This window comes from Zea mays, chromosome 1 (genome assembly GCF_902167145.1).
Source record: "Zea mays cultivar B73 chromosome 1, Zm-B73-REFERENCE-NAM-5.0, whole genome shotgun sequence".
NCBI classification, from domain to species: domain Eukaryota; kingdom Viridiplantae; phylum Streptophyta; class Magnoliopsida; order Poales; family Poaceae; genus Zea; species Zea mays.
The window spans coordinates 307,311,632-307,334,670 of NC_050096.1; the positions used below are offsets into that span (position 1 = coordinate 307,311,632).

The 23,039-nt window shown below is 46.0% G+C and overlaps 3 protein-coding genes across 6 annotated transcripts; 2 read left to right on the forward strand and 1 right to left on the reverse strand.

The window, feature by feature from the left end:
• Positions 1-1,049: 1,049 nt before the first annotated feature.
• LOC109943815 (uncharacterized) lies at positions 1,050-2,338 on the forward strand. The gene is made up of 2 exons (XM_020547321.3): positions 1,050-1,529; positions 1,663-2,338. Exons 1-2 carry the CDS (start codon positions 1,308-1,310, stop codon positions 2,113-2,115), a joined length of 675 nt encoding a protein of 224 aa, XP_020402910.2. The 5' UTR covers positions 1,050-1,307; the 3' UTR covers positions 2,116-2,338.
• Positions 2,339-3,109: 771 nt separating this feature from the next.
• On the reverse strand, positions 3,110-6,846 carry LOC109943568 (uncharacterized). Its single transcript, XM_020547058.3, has 5 exons — positions 6,173-6,846; positions 6,032-6,090; positions 5,500-5,961; positions 3,835-5,411; positions 3,110-3,745 (listed from the first exon to the last, which is right to left on the reverse strand). The coding sequence occupies exons 1-5, from the start codon at positions 6,225-6,227 to the stop codon at positions 3,373-3,375; spliced, it is 2,526 nt and encodes an 841-aa protein (XP_020402647.1). The 5' UTR covers positions 6,228-6,846; the 3' UTR covers positions 3,110-3,372.
• Positions 6,830-21,521, forward strand: LOC100285229 (uncharacterized). 4 transcript variants are annotated; one of them, XM_020553157.2, is made up of 17 exons: positions 6,830-7,131; positions 7,233-7,512; positions 7,599-7,846; positions 7,947-7,992; positions 8,068-8,173; positions 9,032-9,084; positions 9,167-9,367; positions 9,565-9,633; positions 9,712-9,921; positions 10,011-10,143; positions 17,688-17,797; positions 18,165-18,314; positions 19,265-19,420; positions 19,515-19,643; positions 19,722-19,919; positions 19,994-20,149; positions 21,123-21,521. In XM_020553157.2, exons 1-16 carry the CDS (start codon positions 7,100-7,102, stop codon positions 20,135-20,137), a joined length of 2,265 nt encoding a protein of 754 aa, XP_020408746.1. In that variant the 5' UTR covers positions 6,830-7,099; the 3' UTR covers positions 20,138-20,149; positions 21,123-21,521. The 4 variants fall into 4 exon arrangements, with proteins under 4 accessions (XP_020408746.1, XP_020408742.1, XP_020408748.1 ...); XM_020553153.2 differs by lacking the exon at positions 21,123-21,521 and adding an exon at positions 20,255-20,403; NM_001367215.1 differs by lacking the exon at positions 21,123-21,521 and having other exon boundaries at positions 6,896-7,131; positions 19,994-20,363.
• The last annotated feature ends 1,518 nt before the right edge of the window (positions 21,522-23,039 follow it).

The following is a 23,039-nucleotide window of genomic DNA, read 5'->3' on the forward strand; positions in this document are numbered from 1 at the left end:
TCAAGCACTGAATAAGAACACGGAATGCCTGCTCCCAATTCATCTTCACATGGAATGCTATTTCCAAAACGGGAAGCACTTGAATCATCTTCCCTTCTATCATCTTGATTATCCAGTCCAAGCTGATAATATAGACATTGTTCACTAGTAACATCATTTCTTCCTTCTTCGTTGTTGGTTTCTTTTACCATTATTGAATCCCAATCAATATCATGAATTCCATGGCCACTCCCCTATTCACTAAAAATAGTTGTAATATAATATAGAACTACTAAATTGCATACAATAAATTTAAACTACTAACCACTGTAGGCTGTGTGCCAATACAAGTCAATGCCCACTCGTGTTCTTCGACAGTGCATGCAGTCGTTTCGTCCATGGGGGGAACTGCCTCATCGTTGCCAGTATTATTCATAGTACACTGCACATACAATGGATGCTACGTCGGACAGTATACTACGCTAAATGGTTGCTAGAGTATTCATAGGACAATATACTACGCTAAATGGAATGGGTCGGCGCAAACGAAATGCTTACCAGAGACGGCGGCGTTGGGGGGCGATGGAACGCAGGATGCGGTGAAGGCCAGGCGGAGAAGCAACGACGAGATCCGGGAATGGGCCTGCAGAGGGAAGGGCGAGATCCGGTGAAGGACAGGGTAGGGCAGGGCACGAAGGCACCCCAGTGAACGACGAACAGAGCCGCTCGAGGAAGACGACGACATGGCGAGAAAGAGGAAGAGAGAAGGAGAATGGAATACGTGAGACGGTACAAGAAGAAGATGGCGGCAAGGGTGTAACGGAGCGAGGGCACGACGGGAACTGCACACTACCTAATGACCATTAAGCGCGCGCGATGCTAAATATTCAAAACGAGGGAGATTTTGATGCCACGCTTTTAATTGCCACGACCGTGGTGCCAAAAGTCTGAAGCCTGTCATAGATGGTGTCGTGTTTGCAAAATTCTCCTGCTGCGTCGTCTTTGTTCCCGTCCCTCTGTCAGAGGAGAAATTTGCTATTATGGATGTCCTCAGATGTGGCTTCGACGATTTGGAGGCGTAGGCGAGGGATTAGCTGATATGGAAAAGCAGGGAATAGGCCACTCGCCAAAACGAACAAGAACACTTCATTACTTGGTAACTTCTCTGATTAAAGCAGTGAATCTCACGGCGTCTACATCCCGTTTCCCTTCTCTCTGTCTCCTCTTTACCAGCAACCAGCAGCCGTCGTTCTGTTCTATCCCAGCGCAACCCTAGCCGCACCTGAGATCTCGCCGCACCCTAGGCGCCTCCCTCAAATAGCAGGAAGATGGATCGAACTGCTCCGGTCGTCGCTATTGCAGAGGCTGTTGATGCTGCTCGTGCTGCGGCTGTTGCAGCTGCGGAGGCGAGATGTGCAGCGTTGGTTGCTGAGAAGGAGGCACGTGCGGCTGTTGAATCTGCCACTATTGCAGCGGGTAAGGTTGAACGTGTCGTATCTGCTGTGAAGTATGGTAGATTTGTAGAAGGTGACTCCATGGTGGAATCAAAGGTAACTGAATTTCTTGCTATCTTATTTTGCTGCATATGGTATATTGCTGCTGTGCATTGCAATTAGGGTTAGTTCTTCAGAAGAATGGTAAACTAGTCATCCACTGGACCAACAAGTAGTTTAATTTGTACAGGATAATGTTGACTTGAAGTATCATGTTAGCATCAAGAACTCACTGCGATATGCCATACAAGAGATGAGGAGGCAATCTTCAATCATACAAAACATGAATAGGTTGTGTTGTAGCATCCCAGAAGTTGAAGGGGGTAAGGTTGGAAAGCTTTCTTCGCATTTGAAGGAAGTGTGCAAGGGTCTCGAGAAGACATCTATTGTTTGTGAAGAAGATCTGGAGAACAAATGTCCTGGTTGGGACCTAGATCATCCCCCTTCAGATGTTGAAGACGACTGTAACCCTTCAGAATTTGAGGACCAAGAAGATGGATATGTGTCAAAAGATCCGGAGCTGTGGGAAATGGTTTTTGAAGACATGAAGTGGGAAGAGAACAAAGTTGCTGTCTCTTTGTTCGAGCATTGTCGTATTATGGGCTACGACTACGACCAGATATTTGATCATACTACCAGATGAACCTGTAACCAGTTTGTGTCATGAGATGAACTTGTAACCAGTTATGTAGACTTTTGTGATGTCAAGACTATGTACTTGAAACATCTCTATGTGATGTGGTCCAGTTTATGTAAGACTATCTAAGTATTCAAGACAGCTATGTATGCAGTCTGTTCCCAGTTTTATGTAAGACTATCTAAGTATTCAAGACAGCTATGTATGCAGTCTGTTCCCAGTTTTATTATCTTCTGTTCCCAGTTTTATGTAAGACTATCTAAGTATTGAGGACAGCTATGTATGCAGTCTGTTTCAAACAGCCAAGGTTCCCAGTATACTCAAGCAGATGTAGCTCCAGGTTCACAGCTTCCCAGGTTTTAATTTTTCTAACACAGGTTTGAAGCTTCCCAGGTGCCAAGCGCCAGGTTCCCAGTTTCCCAGCTGTTTTTTTGGACGACCAGCTTCAGATCCAATTTTTCGTAGCACATGTTCCCAGCACATGTTCCAAATTTTGGACGACCAGCTTCCCAGGTTCCCAGCTTTCCAATTTTGCTACCAGCTTCCCAGCACATGTTCCCAGATTTTTTTTGGACGAGCAGCACATGTTCCCAGCTTTCCAATTTGGACGAGCAGCACATGTTCCCAGCACATGTTCCCAGATTTTTTTTTTTGGGCGACCAGCTTCCCAGGTTCCCAGTTTCAGCTTACCAATTTTTGTACCAGCTTCCCAGGTTCCCAGTTTCAGCTTACCAATTTTTTGTACCAGCTTCCCAGGTTCCCAGGTTCCCAGTTTTTTTGGACGAGCAGCACATTTTTGCACATGTTCCCAGCTCCAGTTTTAGGACGCTGTTAACGACGGCTGCTGGCCATTTTCCCAAAAAACAGCCGCTGGTCTGAAAACAGCCTCCAGTTGTTCCCAGAAAATAGCCGCAGTTCACAGTTAAACATTGAACCTGTTTTTCCCAGAAAACATAACTTTTTTTCCCAGAAAACAGCACTTTCTGAAAACAGCCACAGATTGTTCAACACCCAGAAAACAGAACTTTTAATAGAACATTAACACCCAGAAAACAAATTGTTCAACACACCCATTTAGATCTGCTTACAGATTGTTCAACACCCAGAAAACAGCCCAAACAGAGTTCACAAACAGATTTTTGCTGCTGGCATCTAGCTATTAAACAGACCAAACCTTTTCCGGCTGGCATCATCTAGCTACATTGTTCACAAACGGATACAAACAGATTTCACAAACGCTCCCAGAATTTTATGTCTTTCTAGCTACTCCCTTTGCACATCACGCTTCATTTTCTTCCTCGGAGTAATTTTCTTCACAAGCCACTTCAAACTTCTGGGTGGAGAACTAAGAGGGGTTTCAACACGCACAAGTTCTGCATGAGTGTTCATGTCTTCATGGCCACCGGTTTCAACAAGCACTAGTTCTGCATCAGCATTGCTGTCTTCTTGGCCACCGGTTTCAACACGCACTAGTTCATCGCCACCGGTTTCAACAAGCACTAGTTCTGCATCAGCATTGATGTCTTCTTGGCCACCGGTTTCTACATCTTTATTTGAAGTACTAGGTTGTGATGTAGAAGTCCGCAACTCTTTCGGGATCCAATTTTTCGTAGTATTCTTCCTTGGTTTCCTCTTCCTACAAAGTAAAACATTGGTCAATTAAACAGTAAAACATTGGTCAATTAAACACTACAGCATTGGTCAATTAATAAATGGAGTCTTAACCTCTTCTTTGTTCCATTCAAAGGGCATTTATAACTGGTCTTCCGATGACCTAGTTGACCACAGCTTGGACAAGTGTATTGTCTTTTTATCTTAGTTGTTCCTTGAGCATTCTGTATGACCTTTCTTTTTGTCCCACTGCCACCCTCTAGACAACTCTTCATTCTGTTTTTCCTTTGTCGCCCAACCGTTCTTTTAGCCATTGGTGCACATACCTCCTTTGAAAAATCCACCTTCGGCCAAAAAGAACGGTCACCAATAGGTTGAATCCTTCCCATGTAAGCTTTTCTAAACTTGTCTACAGAATAATACTCATCAACAAAGTTCTCCATACCAACATTCCTTACATCCTGGGCAACAATCACTGCCAATCCATGTTGACAAGGTTTTCCTGTGTGCTGCCACTCTTCACAAGAACATTGTCTCGACTCTGCCTTCACCACATGTTTTGTCAAACAATTAGTACTATCCCTCACCTCTGCCAAGTAATTGTCACTTTTTACAATTGTCAAATGGCCCAATCCTCTAGTCTGAGCTTTCAGTGTAGCCATAACAGATGGCAAGATCAATCCCTGCAGTCTTTCCCCTATCTTTCTCCTCCGATGAAACAACTCCATGGTAATCTCTCGAATCTTATCAGCTAAGTCACAAATAGGTAGGTCCTTGTGATCCTTCACCCAGTTGTTAAAGACCTCAGCCATGTTATTTGTTATGTAATCACATTTAATAGATGGGTCGAAACCACTCCTGTACCAAAGAAATTTGTGATGTTGATCCAAATATTCAGCTATCTTAGGAATACTTCTTACTTGGCTGACATGGTGCTCAAACACTTCCCTTCTATATGCCCTTGCAGCTGGATACATGTGTTCGGAACCTGAGTAGCTTTTGACATAGTTGTTCATGAGATGTCGGAAGCACTCTCTCTTCTCAGCATAAGGGAAACAATGTGTCACTGCATGCATTAAGCCTTTTTGAGCGTCCGAACAAATAGCTAGTACTCCATGTTCTCCAACAGCCTTCTTTAATTGGGACATGAACCAAATCCAACTTTCAACTGTCTCAGTTTGGAAAAACCCAAATGCTATAGGAAACATCCAATTATGGCCATCCACACCGGTTGCTGAAGCAAGCTGGCCATTCCATCTACCGTTCAGTGCGGTCGAGTCGACACTTATGTATGGTCTACAACCATCCCTAAACCCTGAGATGCAAGGTCCTAAGGCACAAAAGAAACGGTTGAAATAGTACTTCCCATCCTCTAACACCACATCAATCTCTACAATGCTGTCAGGCTCCTTAGCAAGGACTGCCTCCCGCCAAGAGAATAAGAGCTTGAAACTCTCCTCCCAAGTGCCAAACAACTCTTGTAATGCCTTCTCCTTGCCCTTCCAAACTGTGTCGTACCCAATAGTGACATTGTGAATTCCTTGAAGTGTATCTTTCAATTCCTTGGCACCCATCTGGGGTTTCTTCATAAGAAGTGGTAAAGCGTGAAAAGCTACCCATCCACAACTTGGTGTAGTCGTCTTCCTCCTTCCACTAGATGTGCAAGTATGCGTATCATGCAATACAGCAACCTGCAAAAATAGTCGAATCACAACTATGCACACAAACATACCATAAATTCACAACATAGCTGTGGTACAAATGTATGATTTAACATACCACAATGGTCGGTAAACCTTTCTTTTCTTCCCGTGCATAAATCCTCCAATGGCAATCATCACCTTTACAATATCCGACGTATCTGGTAGTCGAAGTTACCTCTATTCCTAGCTCGAACTCATGTTTTATGGCATATTGCCTCATAGCAATTCGAAATTCTTTCATGTTGGGAAACAAACTACCAGGTTGCATTGACAGATTCATTTTATCATACACAACCCTCTTCTCATTTGGTAGGAAGTCCTCCATTGGTTGGTCTATACTATTGTCTCCAAAATTAATAGGCTCCGATTGATCCAAATTACTAGTACCACCTAAAACGGATTCATCTCTTTGATTTTCCTTTGCCTTGTCCTCTTCATTCAGACCTAGTTCAGAATACATTTGCATCTCACTTGGAACATCACGTCTCCCTTCCTCATTCCAAAAATCGCTTAGTACAAAAAATTCCCAATCGTTGTCCTGCATGACCAACTGAATTCACATACCTTGCTAACCTCACTATAGTTTACAATATTGCAGGGAGACATACCTTATTAGCAGTCTGACCACGTAAGGGACTTGAACTATGCGGTGAAGACAATGTGGGACCTGACAGTAATTCAACACATTATTTACAAAACCAATGGTTATATGTACAATAATCATAGCACGGTCGACCAATATTAACTACCTTGGGGGGGGGGGAGAAATGCCAATGTCCGCGTCGTTGAACAGCTCCAAATCATCCATCAGAAACTAACGGGCCAGGAACACACGACGAGTTGGATCTGGTTGGGGGAGAGAAGTTCAACGAATGGGGCAGAGAAGTTCAACGAATCGGGGTGGAACACAGCGGGGTGGGCGGCGCACTTCAATCCGGTCCTAGACAACGTTTGGCAGCAACCTTCTCAGGGGGAAAACTGGTGACGACTCCCACTGCTTGCATGAACAAGGGCGACGCGGCAGGCACCCCAAGTTCTTCTGCCCGCAGCAAAAATTCCTGGCCCGCAGCAAAAATTCTCCGTCGGTGGGGGGAAAACAGCGGGGTGGGGGTGGAGAAACTCACGGGCGAGGCGGAGTTCAAGCCGGTCCGAGACGAGAGCTCTCTGGTGCGTTTGAGAGAAGGAGAAGAGCGAGAAGGGAGAAGACGGGAAAGCAGCAGAGCACTCACGGCGCTGGGACGGCGGCTGTCTAAACAGCCCTAATCTCCGTTCAAAACTGGTAATGGCGTGGTCATGTCCATTTTGAAGTGTGGGTTGTCCCTTGTTTTCCATAATAGAGAATCACTCGCCTACGCCTCTAAATCGTCGAAGCCGCATCTTAAGACATCCATAATAGCAAATTTCTCCTGTCAGAGGCAGACACAGCCAGCCGGCCGCTGCTGTGCCTCGCTGCTGTGCCTGCCTGCCGGCTGCCGCCATCCATCCTTTTTCCCTTCCTCCCCTCACCCCCTCGTCGGAATCGGAACGGCTGTCGTCTGCCCCTTCGCCCCCCTCTTCGATCCCTCACCCCACCCAGTGCTAGCTAGCTAGCTAGCTTCTAGTGGCTAGTAGCTCCCCTCCCCTGTGGGCTGCAACCTGGTTTGGGTTCGCGGATCGATCGCGAGATCAATCAATCCATGGCGCGGACCAACTGGGAGGCCGATAAGATGTGAGTTCCTTCCTTCCTTCTCTTTCGATTTCGATTTGATTTTATGACGATGATTGTCTGATCCTGATCTCAATCTCAATCCCAATCCCAATCCCGTCCAGGCTCGACGTCTACATCTATGACTACCTGGTGAAGCGCAACCTGCAGGCCACCGCCAAGGCCTTCATCGCCGAGGGCAAGGTCGCCACCGACCCCGTCGCCATCGACGCCCCCGGCGGCTTCCTCTTCGAGTGGTGGTCCATCTTCTGGGACATCTTCCATTCGTCCACCGCCAAAGCCTCATCCACATCCACTGCCGCCGCCTTCATCGACCACACCGCCAAGCAACAGCAGCCAATCGGCGCCGGGACCGGGGCGCCTCCTCCTCATCCCCTTCACGATGTATGTGTACTACTGCTACTCATCCTCTACTACTTGCGTGCCCCCATGTCTTCAATCAATCAATCGATTCGATTCTATTTTATTAGTCCAGAGAGCACCAGATGAGGCTCCAGCAGCTGCTGCACCAACACAACCCCCACCTCCACACTACAAGAGATGCTTCTCCTCCCGCCTCTATCAATGCCCTCAACTCCGATGTCTCCGCTGTCCTCGCGTCCAAAATGATGCAAGACCGAGTCAGGAACCCCAACCCTATTGACTCCGACGCCTCACAGCATCTCCTAGACGCAAACAGGATCGCGCTTCTAAAGTCACCACCACCTAGCCACACTGGGTAAGCTGTTGTGCACCTCATCCACCCACAACCACTCTCATCAACTCTATTAATTATCATGACCCTGTTCTGACTATGATCCATCCCTTTCTCCTTTCAGGCCTATGCCTATGCAGCAGCAGCTTCATCCAAGGAACCAGCAACTTGTAACATATCCCTTCTACCCTATCTTATTATCTCACTCAACAATACTCCTTAATACTCTCTCCATCAATCTTCAGGACATCAAGCCCGATGTTGGTATGCCACAGAGAACGATGCCTGCAGACCCTTCTTCCATGTATGCATCAGGGATGATGCACCCAAAACCTGCATTACTTGCCACTGGTTGGTAACTTACTAATTCTTCCTCAACTGAATTACTGTTGCTGCTGCTGCTGCTGCTGCTGTTTCTACTTCTTGCTCAAGAAAATTGATTGTAAATTCTTTCCTCCTAGTTCCTTGCAGTAACAGGTGATCCATGCTAGTGAAAATGTGCAAAAGCCCCTCTATGCTTCTGAGTAAAGTTGTATTTGTAATTTCATAGGCCACAACATAAGTGCCATGGGCATGGATGTGTTCTCCAGCATGCCCGTTTCATGACACATTTTTTTTTTTCATTTGGGCGTGAGAGGTACAAATGTCTTCGTTTGGTTATTGGTAAGAACAACCTAGTGCAGCCTTATCCGTACATTAAGACCAGATTAATTTGGCAAAAACCATGGCAAAAAAACAAACCTTCCTAATACTAGTACTCTCTTATGGAAAATCTGCAGACTAGGACGGTATTGATATAAATTAGTTGGAACCTTCAAATAGTAGCATATAGATACATGAGTTCAGTGCCAGAAGAATTACTGAAATTAGTTAATCATGTTCACTTTTACAAATCGAAGGCTGGTTCAGAACATGGCCCTGCTGTTCTGTATAATGCATCCTTTTCACTTGAAGTAATTTTTTTTAGATTTGATTAAAGTAGGCAGTACCGCAGTAGGGATGGATTCTTAAGTCAGGAGACCCCTAGGCATGTAACATTAATTAGTCAGTGTCTCTGAGTAGAAGATGCAAAATGCAGGGGTAAGGCTTCCCTCGGTTATTTCTTTCCCAGACCCCACTCATGTGAGAGCTGCCACCACTGGGTCTGTCCTCTGAGTAGGAGATGCCTTTGACCTGCTTAATACTAATTTTGTTACAATTCATTGCCAGGACTAAATCAAGGTGGTGTTGGGAGTGTGCCACTTAAAGGTTGGCCTTTAACGGTGAGTTGATAATCCTTTCTATGTTTGCGTTTGCGTACCTCTCTGTTGTGGATGCTTACATATTTGTTGTTGTTTGCTAAAGGTCCCAGGTATTGACCAACTCCGGTCCAATTTAGGTGTGCAGAAGCAATTGGTGCCATCTTCAAACCAGTTCCAACTTTTATCGCCACAACAACAGTTGCTTGCTCAGGCACAAACACAGAATGACCTTACCAGAATGGGTTCTCCAGCACCATCTGCTTCGCCGAATGTTCGACCAGATGACCCGGATTATTTGATGAAGGTCGGTGTGTAGTCAGTTTTACTTGGTAAACCAAGTTCAAACATAATGTCTGGCGTTTGATATCGCCATCAAATCATATGTTCTTCTGTTTAATTTTGTTTTATCTGAGCCATTCACCCCTTCCACTGTTCTCTCCCTCTCCCTCAGTACTGTATTAGTGCTGCCATTGACTCTACAAAGTATTTGCAATGCTTTAGTTGAAGATGGCCCAGATGCAGCAGTCCTCAGGCCACAGGCCTATGGAATTGCAACAGCCGCATCAGCAGGTGACAAAGAACCTCGAAGTTTTCTGTAGCTTCTTGTGGCTAATGCTGAATGAGTTTTCCTAATTTCTTGACATCCAGAACACTAGAAAGCGGAAGCCAACTTCTTCCGGAGCAGCTAATAGTTCTGGCACAGGAAATACTGTCGGGCCTTCTCCTCCGTCAACTCCATCCACTCATACCCCTGGTGGTGGAGTACCAGTGGCTAGCAATGTTAATATTTTACAGAAGAGTTCAATGATTTGTGGTGTGGATGCAACTGGTGGACTTGCCTCATCCTCAAACCAGATGGTATGGTCCTGTCCATGCTTTTGTGTCAGTGTTTTGAGTCTCTGAGGTCTGAGATATATTTGTGCCTAAGTGAGTTATGTTACTTACAGGATGCTTTGGATAGTTTTGTTGATTTTGATGAAAACGTCGACTCTTTTTTGTCGAATGATGATGTAGACGGAAGAGGCATGTTTGCAGCACTTGAAAAAGGGTCTTCAGAGCACAATACAGAGTCCTTAAAGGGTAAGTATTTTAACCTTAGAATTAATGTGCTCTCAAAATGATTATGGTTAAAAGCTATACATGCAGGGTACTTTAACAATTTTCCATCGTGAAGGGTTCAATAGCTTACAGTTTACCAGACTGGTTACTTTCAGCGAGCTAGATGACCCCACTTTATTGAGAGGGTAATTGCAGGCATAATAATAGTGTCAATGTCTGGGGTAAAGTGCGGTTGTTTGGGGGTGGCGACAGGGCAGAAAACGTCTATTGGCAAGTGGGGCGGATTTGTAGTGGAGGAAAATAAGATGGAACCGCACACCCGTAACTAAAGGGGTCCCTCTCCCTCTCTATGAACGACTCTTGCAACTCGGGAGTCATACAGTATGACTACTGATTGATACTTGTATTGCTGGTCAAGGCAGCTAAAGCGCATAATATCCCTGTGCGCACGACAGACCCATTTCGTTAGGCATTTACTAGAAGATGGTCTTACCTATAGGCCTCCTTGGGCATGCGGCAGGCCCAGGGGTATTGTTAGCGTTCGACAGATGCTATACCTCGAATGTGTGCAAAACATGTTCTAGAATTCCATTAGCAGAAGGCAAACCCAAAGTGGACCTCATTTAGTGCCAGCCTAGCATCCTCGGGGCCCTATGCTAGCCTGGCATCCTCGGGGCCCTATGCTAGCCTGGCCCCTACAGGCCGTGGCTTTATGCATTAACCCTCTATCACTCCCCAAGACGCCCTTAGGGTGGCACGACCTCGGCACCACGTTCGCCCCCAACCAGGCTAGTCGGGTGGCGCCAGGTGGTTGAGATAAGGTTCTTGTCCTTTGTATTTATTGCAAGGGATGACATTGCGATCAAAAGGTGTAATTGTGGCCACATCTGAGACCGCAGGCGTACCTATGAGCTCTATGCAGTGCGTGCGACTACCAACTTGCTGGACTCAACGGCATGGGGTGTTACTGTAGCCACGCTTGAGGCCACAGGCGTACCCGCGGGCACTATACAGTCCATACGGCTAAAACGGTTACCAACTATGATGTACTCGATGATATGGACACTCCCACTTGGTACTTGCCACTGTGGCATGTCACACTCACCATTGTGGTACACTAAAAGCGTGCACCGTGTACGGCGAAACAACTACGACAACATAGGAGTAGTTGGACCTTTGCTAGACGAGGCTCGTCGTCCATACATGGATGTAACTCTCTCCTCGTGCTATAAAATGGTGTAGAGAAACATAGAAAGGGATGTTCGATGACTGATGTCAGGTGAGTAGATACGCCAGGGCCGATGACTAGTGTTCAAAGGCTCCCATCTAAGTTCAAAGTCTCTAGGTTCTCAGTCCCACTCTCTAGCTCAGTCATCATTTGAGCATGTAAACTCTATCCGCGCTTGCATCTGTACATCCACCACACGGGGAACTGTCAGTACTCCTGTAGGCGACCTGGAGTTGGGTGACGATAAGAGAGCAGGAACTGATGAAGTGCTAGGTCGGCGAACAAGGAAGCCCAATAGCAAGTGGTCCAGTGTCAAGTGGATCCGTTGAATGGTGGGCCGATGTTTAGCTGGCGTGGCTTGTAATAAATAGTAGCACTTGTACTCAGAACGACAGTTTTGGAATGAAATACATAACTCACCCCTCCTTTCCTATTGTCTTCCTCTCGTTCCCTCTCTATGACCGAGCAGTGTTCGCCACCAGGGTGGAGGACACTGACAAGTGGTATCAGATATTTGGTTCCGGCCCTGGCGACGACCTTCCACTACACCAGGAGGGCTAAGATGTCGGGTGCAGCAGACCCCGGCGTTGCGGCAGCAATAGCTGCGCAATCCAAGTCCATTGAGACCCAATAGAAGACGTTGGCGACACAATCAAGGCTCCTGCAGCAGATGTGCGATCGGCTGGAGTCCACTGAGGAGCGCTGGAAGCAATTGGAGTCTACCGTGGGAAAGAACTCTGAGAACATCGCATCGTTGTCTGCCAAATTTGATGAGGTGGAAGGCGTTCTGCTCTGAGCGGACCTCGGGCGCGACTTACGGGCGCGTCTCGACGGCCAGATGGCGGAGATGCAGGCGGTTGCGATGGATCGTCTCGACGCGCTCGGCGGACGCATCGGGCCGTGTCGCATCCCTGGAGAACATCACTTCCTCCTTTGAAGCATGGCGTCGCCGCATCGAAGGGTCGGTCCACGACATCCATTCCTCTGTGGAGGGCATCAAGGCGGAGCTCCACAAGGTCGCTCGGTTCCTGGAGCGCGCAGCGGTCGAAGAGCCAGCGTCCCACGCTGGGATGCTTGGCTCATTCGTGTCGGCGGCGGGGCGCCAACCTGCGTACGCGAACCACACCGACGGGCCCATGGAGCACGACTTTCCTCTTCTACATCGGGGGACTGGTTTTGGAAATACCCATTTCCATCACCATCTCCCAACCAATGGTATGCACGACCTTGGTCCACCTCCTCGTCATACTCTATTTCCGCGGACACAACATGCATTTGGAACATTTGATGCGTCCTTGGGACATCGTAGTGGGCCACAGGGGGTTGGGGATCACCATGTCCAGAACTCGTCATTTAGCAGATCTCTGGGTAATCTGCCTAAGCTCCATTTTCCTTCCTTCGATGGCGAAAATCCCAAGTTATGGCAGTCCCGATGTGAGGCCTACTTTTGCATGTATGAGGTCGATTATGTCACGTGGATTGCGGTCGCCTCCATGCAATTTGTGGGTCCTGCAGGCAGGTGGTTGCAGTCAGTTGAGAATCAATTGGGTTATATATCTTGGGAGAGTTTTTGTGCTTTGATCCGAGAGCGTTTTGCCAAGAACCAACACCAAGTTTTACTTAGACAACTCTTCCATATCAGACAGTCAGGATCGGTGTCATCTTATGTTGATGAGTTCTCACAATTAGTAGACAAACTCAATGCATATCAACACATGTCTGACCCTCTTTATTATACGATGAAGTTTGTTGATGGCTTAAGGGACGGTATTAAGGCAATAGTAATGATTCAACGTCCCAAGGATTTCGATACTGCTGCTGTATTGGCTCAATTGCAGGAAGAAGCTGGTGAGATGATCAAGAAACGTGAGCCTCGTCGGTGGCCTCAGAACTTGCTGTCGTCTCCATCTATGCAGTCCACTCAAGCATAATCGATGGTGCCTAAGGACTCTAGGGTGGCTCCTAATGCGAGGATGGAGGACAAACGACAACAAGTGGCCCCTAATTCTTCTACTGACTCTCGGTTAGCGTCCCTGTATGCTTACCACAAAGCACAAGGGCTGTGTTACAAGTGTGGACTACAATATGCCAGGGGTCATAAGTGTGCTGACACTATTCAGTTGCAAATGGTGGAAGAGTTGTGGCAAATGGTACCCTTGCCTGATACTGATGACCCCGAGATCCTAGAGAATGAGGACACTGTAACACCCCGTCCAATCCCTGGACCGGCGGTACTTACTCCTGGCAGCTCTCTAGGATCATATATTGTCCCCTCAGACCAACACGAGTCTTTTGTGCGCACTTTGTCCTCACTCATACGCACCCGAGAAAACTTCTCGATCGGTCACCCATCACAAATTACTCCAAGCCAAGCACACTTAACTTGGACTTGGAGGTTCTTTCAAGATAGGCTACCGAAAAAGAAGATGCACCTTGTTGGTATGGATACTCTATTAATTCTATTAAGCCTTGGGCCAGGATATCACCATCCCAGTCCCATGGGCTAGGATATCACAGACACTCTTGAGTTGAATTCATTCTTGTCCAAGGTTGCTGAGCAAGGAGTTCATGCTACACGAACCATGCGCTTTGTGGGACATATTGCTGGAATGGACGTCTTGGCCTTACTGGATTCAGGTAGTTCCAATTCTTCTGTCAGTACAACAGTGGCTTCTGCTTTGCCCAATGTCGTCGAATTGGACAAACCTGTTAATGTTCAGATAGCAAATGGTTCTTGTGCTGCTCCAGCCAAGCTTTGGAAGCTTCCTGGTCCTTGAGCGGTGTGCCATTTTCTTCCAACTTAATGGTGCTGCCCCTATCTACGTATGACCTGATTATTGGTATGGATTGGCTTGAGACTCACAGTCCTATGATGGTTCATTGGGCACATAAGTGGTTGACCATTCCTATTAAAGGAACTTATGTAACGCTTCATGGTCTTGCTTCATCAGTACTGTTGGAATCAATGGTCCAGGTCTGCAACTTGTTCGAGTTATCTGACAAAGAACAGACTATATTGCAGAAGCTACCTGCTGCTATACAGGATTTGATACAGCAGTATTTTTCAGTTTTTGATGTACCCAAAGGCATGCCACCTGCCAGAGAGTGTGATCATCAAATTCCATTGATACCTGGTGCTAGGCCCGTGCAGATGAGGCCCTACCGGTATGCACCTGCCACGAAGACAGAGATTGAAAATCAAGTTTCTGAAATGTTGCGGTCAGGCATTATTGAGCCAAGCAAGAGTGCATTTTCTTCTTCTGTCATTTTGGTTAAGAAAAAGGACCAAACCTACAGGTTTTGTGTTGACTATCGTCACCTCAATGCCCTTACACTCAAAACAAAGTTTCCAGTACCAGTGATAGATGAGTTTCTGGACGAGCTTCATGGTGCCTGTTGGTTCTCTACACTAGATTTGAGGGCAGATTTTCACCAAATCAGAATGGACCCACAAGATCAATATAAGACAGCATCCCAAACGCATCATGGACACTTTGAATTTAGAGTCATGGCATTTGGGTTATCTGGGGCACCAGCTACCTTCCAAGGAGCCATGAATTCCACCCTAGCTCCTTCACTAAGGAAGTGTGCACTGGTGTTTTTTTGATGATATTTTGGTATATAGTAAAACCTGGGAGAGTCATCTTGTTCATTTGGGACAGGTCCTGCAATTGCTTTTAACAAATCAATGGCATATCAAGCTCTCCAAATGTGCTTTTGCACAACAGCAAATTGCTTACCTAAGCCATGTTATATGCAGCAAGGGAGTGTCTACAGATCCTGCTAAGGTTGAGGCTGTTAATTCTTGGCCTGTGCCTACTAACTGCAAGGAACTCAGAGGATTTCTTGGACTGGCTGGGTACTATAGGAAATTTGTCAAGCATTTTGGTATGATTGCAAGCCCTTGACTGAGCTGCTAAAGAAGGGGGTGCTGTTTGTATGGACTCAGGATCATTCAGTGGCATTTGATACACTTAAACAGTCACTGTGTTCTGCCCCTGTGTTAGCATTGCCTAACTTTGAAATTCCTTTTGCTATTGAGTGTGATGCATCAGGGTATGGTATTGGTGCTGTGTTGCTACAAGAAGGTCACCCATTGGCTTTTTGTCAGTAAGGCCTTAGGACCCAAGAACCAAGGACTGTCAGCCTATGAAAAGGAGTATCTTGCTATTCTCCTTGCAGTCAATCAATGGAGACAATACCTACAACATGCTAAGTTTGTTATCTTTACTGATCACAGAAGTTTGTCTCCTTTATCTGAACAAAAGCTCAACACTCTTTGGCAACAGAGAGTGTTCTCCAAGTTATTGGGTCTCCAATATAAGGAGGTGGTGTACAAGAAGGGTGTGGAAAATGGGGCAGCTGATGCCTTGTCTCGCATGCCACCTGTTGAATCCGCCTTGTTCAGTCTATCCACTGCAGTTCCTCAATGGCTACTTCAGGTTGCTGACAGCTATGTTCAAGATGTTAGAGCACAAGCTCTTTTGGCTGCTCTTGCTACCAGTCGGTCTGATTCCACTCACTACACCTTGCACTCGGGCATTATACGTTATAAAGGCAGGGTATGGGTTGGTAATGATCCAAGTATTCACAAGAACGTTATGTCAGCACTACATGACAGCCCTCTTGGGGGGCATTTGGGCTTTCCTGTTACTTATCGCAAGATCAAGCAAATCTTTGCATGGGCTGGAATGAAATCAGCAGTCAAAGAATTTGTGGCCAATTGTTCGGTGTGCCAACAGGCTAAGTCTGACAGAAGCAAGTACCCAGGGTTATTGCAACCCCTTCCAGTACCAGAATAGTCATGGCAAGTGGTCGGAATGGATTTTGTGGAGGGTCTTCCTCGCTCTAATCGTGCTGATACAATCCTGGTTGTGGTGGATCATTTTTCCAAATATGCACACTTTCTGCCATTATTGCATCCATTCTCTGGACTCAAAGTAGCCCAACTGTTCTTAGATTCAGTTTACAGGCTTCATGGCCTTCCCACAGCCATTGTGTCGGATCGTGACAAGGTGTTTACAAGTCGGTTTTGGCAAGAGTTGTTTCATCTGTCGGGTACTACACTAAAGATGAGCTCATCATATCATCCTCAGACGGACGGACAGATAGAAAGGGTGAACCAGTGCTTGGAGGCGTATCTTTGCTGCTTTGTGCATTCCTGTCCCTCCAAGTGGTCGGCATGGTCGCTCTGGGCTGAGTATTGGTGCAATACCAATTTCCATTCCTCTTTGGGTCGGACTCCCTTTGAAGTACTTTATGGACATGTTCCTCGCCATTTTGGATTTACAACCGAGAATGTTCCTACTTCGGGTGATCTTCAGTCCTGGTTATCTGACAGAGAGTTGATGGTTCGGCTCGTCCGACAACATCTCTTGCGAGCTCAACAGAGAACAAAGGCCAAGCAGATAAGGGCAGGTCTGATTGGGAATTCAGTGTCGGAGATCTTGTCTATCTGAAGCTCCAGCCTTACGTACAGTCATCAGTTGCTACACGGGCCAATCATAAGCCGAGTTTTCGTTACTTTGGACCATACATAGTCTTACAGCGAGTGGGCAAGGCTGCTTACAAGTTGCAGGTCCCCTCGACAGCACGAATACATCCTGTATTCCATGTGTCTCAGCTTAAACAATCCAAAGGGCATCACCAAGTCAGCACCACATTGCCAGATAACTTCGCTGCTCCCCGTGTTCCTCTTCAGATTTTGGACAGGCGGGTGATATCTCGTAGTGGAACCCTGCTGCCCCAAGTGCGTGTGCGATGGTCCGAGTCTGATGAAGCACTGACTTCTTGGGAAGATGAAGCAGCTTTGCATGCCCGTTTTTTAGGGGCCGACGCTTGGGGGCAAGCTGTCTCTCAACAGGAGGGGAATGTCAGTACTCCTGTAGGCGACCTGGAGTTGGGTGACGACAAGAGAGCAGGAACTGATGAAGTGTTGGGCCGGCGAACAAAGAAGCCCAGTAGCAAGTGGTCCGGTGCCGAGTGGATCCGTTGAATGGTGGGCCGACGCTTAGCTGGCGTGGCTTGTAATAAATAGTAGCACTTGTACTCAGAACGACAGTTTTGGAATGAAATACAGAACTCACCCCTCCTTTCCTGTTGTCTTCCTCCTCTCGTTCTCTCTCTATGACCGAGCAGTGTTCGCCACCAGGGTGGAGGACACTGATAGGAACGTACGTTCAGGCAGCCCGAATCTCTGTATGCATACTACCGTGTCAGCATTCTATTGCTGCGGTCTGAGGCCTATGGCCCTCTCTTTCTGATTCTCTCTACCTTTGGTACCGTGATGTCGAACCCTGACGACAAATAGCTAATGGTTATTTCCATTTTTGTTTAGGTCTCTCTTTGAGTGAAGTTGGTAACAACCGTACAAGTAACAACAAAGTTGTTTGCTGTCACTTCTCTTCAGATGGGAAGTTACTCGCTAGTGCCGGCCATGAGAAGAAGGTAAAATGTTTTAAATTGGGATATATCTGGTAGTTTCTCATGCAGAAAGATGATGGTTAGTTTCAGGTGCGAACACTTCATTTTTAGATTACAAAATACATTTCAACCTAACATTTGGTTTCATCAAGGCCATCTCTGCTAACTATATGCACAATTGTCTTTCCACGCCCAGTAGCAAAATTGTTTATATGTCATATTTCCTGTAAACATTTTCCATCTGTTTATTTTGTAAGTTGCTCAAAAAAAATTATCCTCATTCGTGAAAGGCTGCCTTTTTTTCTCTCTCCATCTCAGTTGGAGAAACAAGCCTGTAAATTATGAAAGTATTTTCTCAGCTCCTTATGTGTTGAAGTTTGGTGATTTGTAGGTCTTCCTCTGGAATATGGACAATTTTAAGATGGATACCAAAATAGAAGACCATACAAACTTTATCACAGACATAAGATTCAGAACTAATTCAACTCAGTTGGCTACATCATCTTCTGACGGAACTGTTCGACTTTGGAATGCTGCTGATGTGATTTTCTCTACACTCTTTCTCCCTCTCTCAATTTTCTTTAAAGACCTGTTACAGTGACTACTGACTACTCTATGTAGTTGTTAGGTAGATGCTTATTTGAAACCTTGCCAACAAAAAAACTAAACCTTATCTACCACACTACAAAGTAGAGTTAGTGTCTTGGAATGGAGCCCACATAGTGCCACTGTGCCAGACCTTTTTGCCAAACTTTGCCTAACGCATGGCTAACAATTTGCTTGCCACACCTTAGGCATGATTTGGCTAAGATGTGAATCCATGGCTAGTGGACATACAGCTGAAAAAGTGTGGCAAACAACATATGGAGAACAAAACACTCACCTAAGAAACTTTGGTGCATGGTGTACCTAACCTGTGGTGTGGCAAATTGTGGATACCATCCAAATAGAAATAGGCCAGTCAATGTGATGACTGAGGAGGTTGAACTCGGGAGCGCTCTTTAATTATGTTTACTTGTCTCATATCTTGAAACCCCTCTTGCTCTGTCTCTGAATCCTCTTTCTACAATTATCCTAAAAAATCCACAGCATAATATGAGATATTTGTTGGTTTAGATTTGCTAGATACTATCACTTCAAAGATTTGGGGTTGAAGAAACAGGTGGTATGAAAACAGTGGCCCATGCACTTAAGTTCATGGTGCTATGCTATTTCCTGGTCCTTTTCACAAGACTATGCACACCTGACCGCTTACTTGCATGTAGACCAGGAGGAGGGAGTGAAGGACACTGCTTTATTTTTAATAGACATAGCTAGTAGCCACACTGTCTGATTTTTGTTTCTATTTGTGTGGTGGTAGAAAGATCTTGATACTACTGTTTAGTTCTTATTGATTTATGTTTTGCTTGACAGCATTGTTGGCGCAGCATCAGATAGCCTGAGTAATACTGAAGTGATATCCTAGGTTTATTGTTATTGGTCTTTTTGCAGGAAAGTGGCGCTTTACAAACTTTTCATGGGCATAGGTCTCATGTAACATCAGTAGATTTTCACCCAAGATTGACAGAGGTTCTTTGCTCTTGCGACGACAATGGAGAAATTCTCTTCTGGACAGTTGGTCAGACTACATCTACTCATGTTTTGCGGGTTGATACTTGACACGTCTGCCTCCCATCTACACAGTTGTTTGTCCTTGCTATAGTTGAGTTGTGGGATTTACTCATTTGACTTTGGCTTACAGGTGAAGCAGGGTGGAACTGGAAGAGTCAGGTTTGAACCTCGAAGTGGGCAGCTCCTCGCTGTGGCAGCTGGAAGCATGGTGAACATTTTTGATGTTGAAAAGCAATCCAGCTTACCCTGCCCTCCAAAGGTAATCGATATGCATGAGACGTTATGCAGACTCCGGAATGTGAAAGTTGTAAACTGTTTTTGTTGTTGTTTGATTTAGGGTCACAATAGTGAGGTAAACTTTGTGTCCTGGGATGAAAATGGTGAATATCTGGCATCTGTAAGTCAGGACACTGTGAAAGTGTGGTCGGTATCGTCTGGTGTGTGCATTCATGAGTTACGATCCAATGGAAACCAATATCAGTCATGCACATTCCATCCTAGATACCCGAAAGTGTTGATTGTTGGTGGTTATCAGGTAAATGAAATGCAGTAACCACATGTAAGGGATATTGCAGACAAATGATTGATTGATTAATTGTTTGTATGCAGACTCTGGAGCTGTGGAGCTTATCAGATAACCAGAGAATCCCAATCCAGGCGCACGAAGGGTTGATAGCTGCACTGGCGCACTCCCCGTTCACTGGAATGATTGCCTCTGCCAGTCATGACAGATGTGTAAAGCTCTGGAAGTAGCTATATATAGAGGTGATGGAATAGTCCTAATCCTAATTATATATGCCATTATTAACTTATATGTAGCGTTTGTTTCATTCCTTGGTTAATAACTTATATAATATAATATATACATAGGCGGAGACGTGAGATGGATATACTTTTCAAGGGTGATTGGACCCTGTGAGGTGGATGGATGTAGGGTCGGTTGTACATGATATATTGTTGAGCTGATGATTGGGCTGTATCTGCGCCTATACCATTATATAACCCACCGGTTTAAATTTCGCTGAACCCATCCAACCAAACCACGCCCACACCCATAACCTCCACTAAATTTACTAAATGAATTATATTCGGACTTAACATACAATCAAAATCAATAGTTTAGATCGCTAGATAATTCTCTATTCCTTAAATTTAATTGATAATATTATTTGGATCATCTCCCTTCCATGCTCTCAGCGTACTCCACGTCCCTATTGACTCCTATCCCTTACTAGCGCCACCATTGCCATCAACCTTTCCCATCACGTCGTTGTCGACACTTCGCTGTCGACACTTGCCTTTCCATCTCTAGGATCATAGTGTTAGCATGAGTTATCTCTATTATATTTAAAGCACCAGTTTCAACGGTCGTCCTGTGTTATCTTTTTACAAATAACCCCTCACAACTATTTCAAATTAATCTGCTGCACGTTCGGTTAACGTCCTAAAACACACGGCCCGGCACGGGCCAGACGCTCGCGGGCAACAGCTCTGGCCCAGGCACGTCATGTCGGCCTGCTGACTGTGCTGAATCGGCCCGTTAGCTCGTCGGTCCATTTGATAAAATCAGTGTAAAATGTTAAAAACGATGCAGGAGGTGGGGTGATGGAAGAAGGGCGGGAGACACTGGGTGAAGCTGTCTAACCAGTAGAACATCATGTTCAGATGTTTTTAATATTGAATATAAATTGTATATATGTATACATGTTTTTTTAAAATAAAAATATAATCGTGTCAGGCCGGACCATCACTACGGGCCGATGCTACAGCCCAAGCATAGCACGGTGTTCTTGGCTCTTGCAAGCATTAGGTCGTTTCTGAGACCACATTGGCGCAATGGACTCCATGGTGTTTGAGGCTGCTGAATTAGATGGAGCAACAATGGTTTGTCACACTAACAGTAAAATGGAAGGTTATTTGTTAGTTTTAAACGTTAGTAATTGCTACGAAGTAGCATAATTTATATGGAGTGCATCCAGTTTTGATTGATGCCTGACTTTAACAACCACTCCATATTTTGATATATCGTTTTTATAAGTTTGAGTTTATGTGACTTATTTTAGAAACTTGAGCTCACAAACTTTCTCTTATTTGGTCTCTGTATGGTAGAATTATGCATTCTATAATCTCTGTTCGTTCAGTCAGTCGTTGTGAACTCTCTTCTAATCGCTTACTTCATTGGTCGTGTTGTACCATGACATATTGGATGAAGTAAACAATAACATCAGTTAGCCAAATCAAAAAAATATAATACGGAGAGCAGACAAACAATAAAAAATCTTAAGATTTTTTGTGGATAGTTTACATGGGTATTGTTGTAAGCCGTCGCAACGCACGAGCAACCGACTAGTATGCAATTACGTATGAGTTGGAGGGTGAAACCCTAACTAGGGTTGGGAGTTGTATTAATAGACTAAGAGTATCTGGGTCTAGCCCATTACACAGGGGTATGCAGGTAATTACAAGAGACTAGCCCCAAAACCCTATCGAGGTCTAACACCCCCTCGCAGTTGCAACTGTATCCTGTACAGATGTTGAGATTGGATCGAAAATCAGCGAAAACACTCGTCAACAACCCTTTGGTGAAGATGTCGGCGAACTGCAGCGTGGTCGGGACGCTGAGAACCCAAACGTCACCGACGACATGCTAGCGAACGAAGTGTAGGTCGAACTCCACATGCTTTGCGCGCTGATGCTGCACGGGATTGGTGGAGAGGTAGATTGCCCTGAAGTTATCACAGTAGATGAGGGTGGCGCGCTGGAGGGGGCTATGGAGCTCCTAGAGAAGCTAGCGCAGCCAGAAAGCCTCAACCACGCCATTGGCCATAACGCGGTACTCGACCTCAGCTTTGGAGTGAGAGACAACAGACTGTCTCTTGGCGGCCTAGGAGACGAGGTTGGTGCCCAAGAACACGACGTAACCAGAAGTGGACCGGCGTGTATCAAGGAAGTCTGCCATATCGGTGTTAAGTACCAGCAACACACTATGGGGTTGGCCGCGTAACACTTTTAAGAGGAAGGCAACGATGATCACAACTCGATGGTACATGTAGAGCATGTCGAGGACACAAGCGATTGCTCAGGTTCGTGTCGCTCGGTGGCGTAATACCCTACGTCCTATGGTTTCTGTCTGTATGCGGTTGAGTTCCCTCTGGGTTACATGCAATGTCTCGAGGAAGAAGAGTTCTATGAGTCTATCGTTTTTGTAGGGTCCCCTCTTCAGCCTTATTGCCGACTAAATCAGGGTTACATAGAAACTACCATGAGTCCACGATCTCCACGTTCCGCTTGTTCTGCCTTGTGTCACACTGGGCCGCGGTCAAACGAGTCGTCCATCAATTTCCCGCGCGCTGCACGCACGAGACACAACTGCCTCCCCACGTACCCGCACCTTCGCCTTTCTTGGGTGTCAGCAGTTCCCGTCTGACCGATGTCCACCATACGGCTCTCATGCAGCCCATTAAGGGCATTTCGGATGGCCCATGGGACGTATCCGGGCCGTGGTGACCCGAGGGATATCTATTCCCCACAAGCCTAGCCAGCGTCGGTGTAGACCACGAGCTCTGATGTCGGGGAGGGTTGAAGGAGAAGGGCGTGTAATGGGACAACCTGCCCTCCCCAAAACAATGATTCATAAAAATGCCCAAGTTACTAC

Coding starts and splice junctions, on each gene's coding strand:
- LOC109943815 (XM_020547321.3), top strand. CDS start 1,308: ATGGATCGAACTGCTCCGGTCGTCGCTATTGCAGAGGCTGTTGATGCT. Junction 1,530..1,662: donor ACTCCATGGTGGAATCAAAG/GTAACTGAATTT, acceptor TAATTTGTACAG/GATAATGTTGACTTGAAGTA.
- LOC109943568 (XM_020547058.3), bottom strand. CDS start 6,227: ATGATTTGGAGCTGTTCAACGACGCGGACATTGGCATTTCTCCCCCCC. Junction 5,962..6,031: donor GTGGTCAGACTGCTAATAAG/GTATGTCTCCCT, acceptor TTGGTCATGCAG/GACAACGATTGGGAATTTTT. Junction 3,746..3,834: donor TTGAATGGAACAAAGAAGAG/GTTAAGACTCCA, acceptor TTTACTTTGTAG/GAAGAGGAAACCAAGGAAGA.
- LOC100285229 (XM_020553157.2), top strand. CDS start 7,100: ATGGCGCGGACCAACTGGGAGGCCGATAAGAT. Junction 9,922..10,010: donor CCTCATCCTCAAACCAGATG/GTATGGTCCTGT, acceptor TGTTACTTACAG/GATGCTTTGGATAGTTTTGT. Junction 19,644..19,721: donor GCTTACCCTGCCCTCCAAAG/GTAATCGATATG, acceptor TGTTTGATTTAG/GGTCACAATAGTGAGGTAAA.